The 8,978-nt window shown below is 26.0% G+C and overlaps 2 protein-coding genes across 2 annotated transcripts; one reads left to right on the top strand and one right to left on the bottom strand.

Moving 5' to 3' along the window:
• Positions 1-84: 84 nt before the first annotated feature.
• On the bottom strand, positions 85-6,670 carry LOC126904530 (zinc finger FYVE domain-containing protein 1-like). The gene is made up of 12 exons (XM_050683621.1): positions 6,484-6,670; positions 6,077-6,323; positions 5,735-6,019; positions 3,708-3,936; positions 3,442-3,653; positions 3,210-3,376; positions 3,006-3,134; positions 2,825-2,942; positions 1,216-1,386; positions 890-1,055; positions 674-802; positions 85-611 (listed from the first exon to the last, which is right to left on the bottom strand). Exons 2-12 carry the CDS (start codon positions 6,308-6,310, stop codon positions 385-387), a joined length of 2,067 nt encoding a protein of 688 aa, XP_050539578.1. The 5' UTR covers positions 6,311-6,323; positions 6,484-6,670; the 3' UTR covers positions 85-384.
• Positions 6,671-6,781: 111 nt separating this feature from the next.
• On the top strand, positions 6,782-8,976 carry LOC126904961 (zinc finger CCHC domain-containing protein 17-like; the record flags this gene model as incomplete). The annotated part of the gene is made up of 7 exons (XM_050684365.1): positions 6,782-6,976; positions 7,835-7,990; positions 8,258-8,300; positions 8,345-8,384; positions 8,446-8,575; positions 8,651-8,845; positions 8,920-8,976. Coding segments are annotated over exons 1-7 (657 nt in total), but the record flags the coding sequence as incomplete, so codon positions are not given.
• Positions 8,977-8,978: the final 2 nt, after the last annotated feature.

An 8,978-nucleotide genomic window follows, 5' to 3' on the forward strand; every position in this document is an offset into this window, starting at 1 on the left:
TTATTAATAATAAGTAATTATATGATAAAACTATCATTACATAACAAAAACAAATATTTTTTACTACAACCCTTACAAATAAGGAAAATACATAGACTAGCTCTTAAATTTTACCTATCACAGAATTTTTTTTTTAAACAATGAATTTTTTTATAAAGTTCAACATTATTTTAGTGATGTACTAAAATATTTATGAACTCTCAAATAAAATAAAACAATTGTGCATATATTTTTAAATAAAATTACTCATATAAAATTAAGTTATATAAATTTAAAAAATCAACTATTAAGTACATTAAACATTGTTTTTACCAACACAAAAACTTTCATAATAGAGTATATTTTTCTAATTAAAAAATAATAATTTTATCAATTTACTATAGTTTATATGTCTTTATTTACGCATAAGTCACAAACACGAACAGGGTTAGGCCATCCCCTATGAGGGACAGGTTTTCTGTGATTAGAACAGTTTTCACATACTCCATTACCACATTCTCGACAATGATGCAATATCAATACTGGTCCAAAAAGAGATTTACAAACAACACAGTCTAAAGCTTCATTGTCTGGTATCCAATATGAAGGCTTAGCAGTATCTTTTATTAAATCTAATAATCATAAAAAAATTAGTATTTAGATATTATAACAATACAAAAAAATGATTATTTACTTTTAGGGTATTCTAAAACAGATGCCACAGAAGATAAAGTGTTTACTAAAGCTTCACTAAATTTTCTAGCACTTACTACATTTTCTTCTCCTCTACTTGAAGACTCTGAGCAGTTACTACTAATGCTTCCTTAAATAATAATATTAAGTTATAACTAGTTCTTAGGGCTTAGATAAATATATAGTTTAATTTAATACAATTTTAATGAATACTAACCAGATCTTTTATAACAAAAGTTACATACTCTTACAGGTGTATCCCAACCTCTATCGGGAACACACATTGAATGTTTAGAACATTCATCACAAACTCCTTCACCACAAGCTCTACAATGATGTTTCACAGATGTTGATGAAAATTGTAGTTTACAAATTATGCACTCCTAAAGTTTAAGAAATTAATATCATTTATAATCTACAGATGTATGAATCAAATAAGATTAAATTAGAAATTAAATATAATAATGAAAAAATTGTTTACATTATTCATTGTCTTAAGGATAACTTGAATTTAAAATAAAATTATTTAAAAAATAACCTTACTTTAATTTCAGAATTTGGTTTCCAATATTTAGGTGCAAACTGATCAGCAACCCAAGATGATAATAAACGAGATGGCTCATAACCAACACTTGCAACAGTTTCAGACAAATATGTTACCCCATCTAATACTTTCCTAGCTGGATTCATACTTGAAGATGAAGGCAAATCCATCTAAATAAATAATAACATATTCTTAACATATTAAGTTTCTTGAAAAATATAAATGTTATAATTAATGAAAATATTCTTTTTGTAATATATGTATTGTATCTCACTTAGAAGTATAATTTGACACGACTTACGTCGCAAAAATGTGGCCGACACTGGTTTTGAGGGTAGAGACCCGTGGGCCGTTTATTAAATGAGCGACAACAGATTATTTTAACAAAAATAAAACAAACCGAAAAGATAAACACAGTAATAATAATCTTCGCATAATATCGCGGCACTTTCGCTGGCGTCGACGACGCGATGTTCGGCGTAATCCTTGGACGGCAAAATGGTTAGCAGCGTTGTAGGCGACGGTGCGTGGGTGCGGTTAGGCTGTCGACGTTGTCGCTTTCACAATGGGAGGAAGACTCTCGCACCATTTGCGGCGGGTCGTCGTCGGCCGTGCGGCATTTGCTGGAATTTGCACCGTAGCGTATAACACGCGGTGTTGGTCAGTCAAATACTTATAGTAGGGCTGATAAAGGTGGCACGAGTCGCGGGGCATCGTGTATAACGAAGCGACGCGGGCCGTGTCAAATTGAATGATATATAATTGATAGTTAAATATTATATTATTACAGGAGTGTATTAAAAAAATTGTCCTGTTAATTTATGATCAGTCAAAGTATTAAAATAGCAAAATANTGAATGATATATAATTGATAGTTAAATATTATATTATTACAGGAGTGTATTAAAAAAATGGTCCTGTTAATTTATGATCAGTCAAAGTATTAAAATAGCAAAATACTGGTATTTAATACAATACCCCTGAAATCTATATATTTATACTTAGGACTTGAAAATTTTATCACTTTTCATGTTGAGGTCTTCTATCATTTTTAATAATTAACAATTATTTAAATTTTTAATAATTTTGAAAATTTTTTAAAATAAGAATTAACAATGAAATACAATTTTTTTACAACATGTTAACATTATTCAGAATTATAATATAATTGTGTTTTTACTTTGGCCTTTTTTAGTAACACAATTTTACAGAAGTTCAAATGAACTTTTAAAATGAAGACTTTTAGGCAAATTTATCTAAGCAATAACATAGAAAGTCAACAAGTGTAACAATTTTGAGTGAAATTTGTATAATTTAATTTTTTTTCCTACTGAAGAAAAACTTAGATAACCTTTCCAAAACGTTATATACACCCCTGTATTACTTTAAACATTAAATAAAAAATAAATGAAACATTTTCATCATATTAAATTATTTTTGTTTATCTGANGAAAAACTTAGATAACCTTTCCAAAACGTTATATACACCCCTGTATTACTTTAAACATCAAATAAAAAATAAATGAAACATTTTCATCATGTTAAATTATTTTTGTTTATCTGAAATATTACAACCAAATTATTTAAAAATATTAGTTTAAAACTTACACCTGGCCAAATATGTCTCGTTTCTGAATATACTGCAGTTTTTTCGGGGTTATCATTACCATACCAATACTGTTTACTACGATATATAATTCCACATTTTGGACATTCAATAATGTATCTAAAATAGATTTTAATAAATAACAAATTTATATAATATATACATTTTTTAAAGAAAAATTACTCAGAAAAAGCATATTTGAGCCATGAATTTTGGTTTTCATTTATATATTTTGTTGTAACTTCTATGGCATTTCCATTGTCTTTACACACTTTACATATATAAATAGAATTTTCAAATTGAGATTGAAATCTAAAATTAAATTCTTATAAATTTTTATCTTATAAATAAGTTTTTAATACTGTCTAAAATAATGAAAATATTTACCTGCACTTAGAATTACTAAAGTGAGGAATGTTATCTTTCAAATGGCCAACACTATTTGCACAACGTTGTTCACAAGATTGACATATTGTAGGACAAGTCAAATGTTGATCTGGGAAAAGTGGTTCAATTGAATTTTTGATAACACCAGTAAACTTGTCGTTCAGTGCCTGTAAACAAAATTAAAAATCATATTAATTAATGTAAATAAAAAAGATTAGTTTGATTAAATTACTTTTAATGTAAGGTATACAACATGTGGTGAACGCTGAGGTCTATTGGAGTTGATCAACAATTCTTCATTAAGTACTTCTCTAATTGGTCCAAAATCAGTAGGTGGAACAATTGTTTGAATACCAATGTATCGTAATGATGCAAAACCATCTATATTAAGCTGTAGCTCATGAAATCTTTCATATATCTGTTCTGAAGCATTTTTACCATTACCTAAAATTATAGAAATGTTACTAAATGTTTTATAGAACAAAAAAATTAACATACAAGATATTAGAGGTTCAGTGTTTCTTGTTTCATGAAAAATACAAAGTGATGGTCCTTGAGTTAAATCGGAAGACTTTACTGGATCTGAAGAATGGTAATTGACAGATTTTAAAGCTTTTTGAAAATGTTTAATGTATGCCTTTGATGCTGAACCAAGGAAATTGAACATATCATCTTGTAACCGCTCACCTTTGACTTTATAAATAACTATATCTGATACAGCTAAAACCTACAAAAATTAAAATACAAATATTTATTGATATCCAACAATTACTGTATTATCATACATATAATATACTTTTGTTATCCGACACTTATGTGTAGGTTGATTATTTGATTTTTATTAAAATAGTTGTAAACAATTCTTATTTTACTTGTTCTTAACTTGGAAAAAAGTACTAATGATACAAATAAACCACGAATACAAAAGTTGGTCTAACCTAGTGATGGCAAATTGTTATTAATTTTGATAACTGTTACAAACTGTTATTGTTATTTTCGAAATAACAGTGATGTAATTGGTTTATATGTTAAAAGACTGGTGAATATTGATGACCTTGTGTAAAACACACAAAATAACAGTAACTGTTACTATTTCTTCCAAGTAAAATCTTGTTATTGCTACTCAAGCAGTAACTGTTATAAATCACTGTTACTGTTATTTTTCCCATCACTAACCAATGTACTCAATGTTTATACATCACATTTTTCTCAGTCAAATTAAAAAAAAACTTGACATTTTTCAATGTTTAAATATTATTTAATTGGACTATTATGCAGTATGAACATATTAAAAATAATTAAATACTAAAAGAGTTAAAGAATTCAATCTTACAATTAAATAAATAAAATGATTGTTTACTACTGTGGACAATCCTTCATGAACCCTCTCAGATGAATATGTTAATTTATTACCAAAATTTTCGTAACATTAATAATAAATCTGGCCATTTAAAAAGTAAAATCAATAGCTCCATAGATGATGTTTTTGTATTTACTGAAACCTAGTTATCAAGTAATATAGATTCCTCTGAATTGGTATTTCTTAATTATATTATTTATAGGTTTTATAGAAATACTAGTCAATTGTCAAAAGATGATCATAAATCTTCTAATTATTTATACTTCAATGAGTTAATTTTTAATTAAAAATCTGATGATTATGAATCAATTTTAAGCTATTTAAGTTAATTAAATTGGCTTGATTATTTTAGCTTTGATATAGAGAACAATATGGATATTTTTTACTATTGATTTCTAAATTATGCAATTAATAAAATTGACAAAAATTGAAAACAGACAACCTTCTTTAGTGTCTAACGAGCAAGAGTTTACTGTGCCTTGGCTTCACTCCATCTATCTATCTTATAATTTTTTGAACTTTTCCCATGGCACATAGATCTATGGAAATGTCTAGTTAAGTAACATACAATTGCTTGGCAATTATTATTTGCGATAAGATATCATCTTCATCTAAATGAGCTTGTAATTGATGATCCTCAACAGTTATAGGTCAATTTTCATGCTTATTATTGTTCAGATTGAATCTTAAAGTGATCTTTGAATTGATAAAAAAAATATCTGCATATTATTTCCATTAAAGTATGGTTGCCATAAGCCTCCACTATCAATTTATGGGATTTGGCAGTCGATTTTTTCAAGTTGAAGCAGAAAAGCAGAGTTTTTTTGCATATATTTCTTTAATTTTATGGTATATTTTTTTTTTTACTTTTGTTAGTTATATATGATATTCCAATTATCTGTTATAAAATATTTTTTATGTTCATCCTTTATGTCCTATATGGGTGACAATTTTATTTTTTTAAATGGCAACATACATATTTAACTAGCTTATAAAATAGAACATGATCTAATAAAGAAATTGACTGGTCATTGCGTTAACAACTGAGCTAGGTAGGCCGCCAATTTAAAATTACCTTTCTATAATATCTCCTTGTATAATATTGTTATGTAAATTGTAAATTGGAATATTATTCTATAATAAAGATTATTATTATACTACTTACTTTAAGTAATAATCTTATTCTTTGTTTATTATGTAAAGCTGATCCAGAAAAGCCTTCAGTATCCAAACATACAATATTCAGTGTAGGATCAAATGCAACCCAAATACCAACAGTACATGCCTTTTGTTCAGAAGACGTTCGAAAGACTTCAGAACCTTTAAAAAAACATTGATTGAGAGTATGAGACTTCCCATCACCAGTGTTACCAAAAATTGAAATAACTTTTACAGGACTGTTATTTTTATAACCATAAAGTCGTTTTACAAATGTCTCTACATTAGGAACCTTAACATAAAAAAATAGTGATAAAATTGTTTGACATTTTTAATGTATGATAAATACCTTCAGCCTTTCTTTCTCATCTAAAAGTAAAAAACTATGAGAATAATCATCACTTTCTTCATCACTGTCATTATAGTCTGGAGTAAGTTTTAATGATGTGAATTGTGATGTGATTGTAACATCAGGCAAACCAAAATCACTATGGTTAGAAATAGTATTGACTGGGGTCATTATGGCAGGTAGTTTATTATGGTTTTTCAAATGGCCAGAGCGGCCAAACAATTTATCATCCATTGACAAGACATTTCTAAAAAATTAGTAAAAAAAAAAAAAAAATTATAATAATTTTAACTTAGTTAAATTCTGAATATTTTATAAAAGTAAACATCAAATTATTCATATTTGTTAGGACTACAACTAGAAAGTATACAAATAACTGATAATGAACAAATAATATATTAATTTACCTTATAAATGCATTTAGTAAAATGGGTTTGTAATTTCTTATGTAATAATACCATAAGCTAATTTTTTATACAAGGATAAAAATCTATATTAATTTTCTAAATTAAATATTTGATTAACTTAATGAAAAGAAAGTATTAATAATTATTATTAGACAAAGGAACCCAACGAAGATGATTGAACAATAGAAGTAAAGTTCTGCGTAAAAAATATCCTTATCAGTTTTATCATGGTCAAAGAATGATATCAAAATACTGTAATCACGACTTTTCATGGCCATACAATTTATCTCTTTTTATAATGAAGAAATAGATAGCAAAATGTAAACAACGCTTAACATATTTAAAATCAACAGTATGCCATAATATAAATTTTAAGTAATGAGAACGACTGAAAAAAAATTATTTACAATCTATCAAATGTTTGATACAAAATCAAATATATTTCATATTAGGTGATATGGATCTAAGTATAAAAGATATATTTATAGGGGAAGTAAGTGTTTAAATCATTAAAAAATAATATTTATTAAAATAAAATTATTATTGTTTTAGTAGAAATATACTGAATACATTTTTTTTAGAAATAATTATTATGAAAAAACTGTTTTTAATATAAATAAACATTTTCTAAGGCCTTAACAAGTGATATATCCTGAATTTTTACTAGTTTGGCTAGGAATTTTTTTTGGCTTGTNCATTTTTTTTTAGAAATAATTATTATGAAAAAACTGTTTTTAATATAAATAAACATTTTCTAAGGCTTTAGCAAGTGATATAGCCTGAATTTCTACTAGTTTGGCTAGGAATTTTTTTTGGCTTGTAACATACTAGTGCTAAAGCTATATACTGTTAAATGTAATATTTGACAAATTGGAGAGGGATATAGTTCATTAAGACTCCTCAGCTACATGACTTAGTAATTAGTTGGTCTTAAAAAAAATTAGTTGTAGGAGTATATGACTTATTGATAAAGATTTAAAAAAGTCATATATGTTTGAAATTTCATAAAATTAAAAATATTCATCATAGATTTTAGATAAACATAGTTATTCACTAGAGTTTTGTATTATGAAGTACAATAATGATGAGTTACAATGGCTTGTAATTAATAAAGGCTATTTTAAAGTTATTTTATTAATATGATTTTGTATTGCTCATATATGAATATTTTAATTTGAATAAAAAAAAACTTGGATGGATCTGTAATTGCCAAAAAAATAATTTTTTTTCTTGTGATACTAAAAGGCAAATATATATTATTTTATCAAAGTATTTTTTTTTTATATTATATACTTTATATTATAATAGTTTGATTATTTTAAACATTTAAAAGTTTTTTTGTTTCTTATAGATAGTATCTGTTCAAAATTATGGGGCATTCATTAGAATACCAGGAAATAAACAGCAAGGCTTGGTACATCGTAGTCAAATATCTCGAGCTCCTGTTGATGATGCCACTGAAGTATTGTCTAAAGGAGATAAAGTATGGGCTAAAGTTATTGCTATGGTATGTCAGACAGAAACATTTTTTTTAAGTATTATTAAAAAGTTAATAATATAATTTAAAATTTATGCTACATTTAATATTATTTAAAATATATTTTGTTATGGCCTATTCATATAATACACCAACTCTTAATATTTACTAAATGATTAGCATAATTATTTTCATTACTTGAAAAAAGTATAAGCTCACAAGAAGACTATGATAAAATATTATCGCAATATTTAATATTTGTTTTATTTTTCATGATGCACTTATGTTTTGTTTTAGGATGATGGAAAAATTTCCTTATCAATGAAATTAGTTGATCAAGGTAGTGGACGCGATNTTCCTTATCAATGAAATTAGTTGATCAAGGTAGTGGACGCGATTTAGACCCAAATGGAGTTCAAATGTTGTGAGTTATTTTTAATTGTATTAAAATCTTAAGTTTTAAAATTAAAATTATTTCACCAAAGCCAAGATGAGCAGAGAAGAAAAATTCAGCCAAATTCCAAAGGCAAACGAACTATACATTTAGATGCTATTTATAATACAAAATGTGTAAAATGTGGAACTGGTGGCCATTTAGCAAAAGATTGTTTTAAAGTAAGCTATATCTATTATTTATTACAAATGATTTAACATTGATGTAACAATGTCTAAATAAATATATTTTAATAGAATTCATCTGGAAAAATGTATGATCTTTTGCCTGAAGAAGATGAAACTGATAATTTACAAATTGCTCCTATACCTCTTTCAAATGTTGAATTAGTTAAAAAAGAAACTGTGAAAAAAAAGAAAAAGAAAAAGAAATCTAGTGCATTAAAAAAGAAAAAAAAGAGGAAAAGACATTCATCTACTTCGTCTTCAAATGTTAGTAATTACAACATATTTTAATATAATTTGAAGTAAATTAATTTTGTTTTATTTATTTTTTGTTAAATTAGAGTTCAAATTCAGATGGTAGCATTAAACAAAAGTCAAAGAAGTATAAAAAAAAGAAACG

The sequence above is a fragment of the Daktulosphaira vitifoliae genome, unplaced genomic scaffold (assembly GCF_025091365.1).
Source record: "Daktulosphaira vitifoliae isolate Bord-2020 unplaced genomic scaffold, ASM2509136v1 Scaffold_4, whole genome shotgun sequence".
Lineage (NCBI taxonomy): Eukaryota > Metazoa > Arthropoda > Insecta > Hemiptera > Phylloxeridae > Daktulosphaira > Daktulosphaira vitifoliae.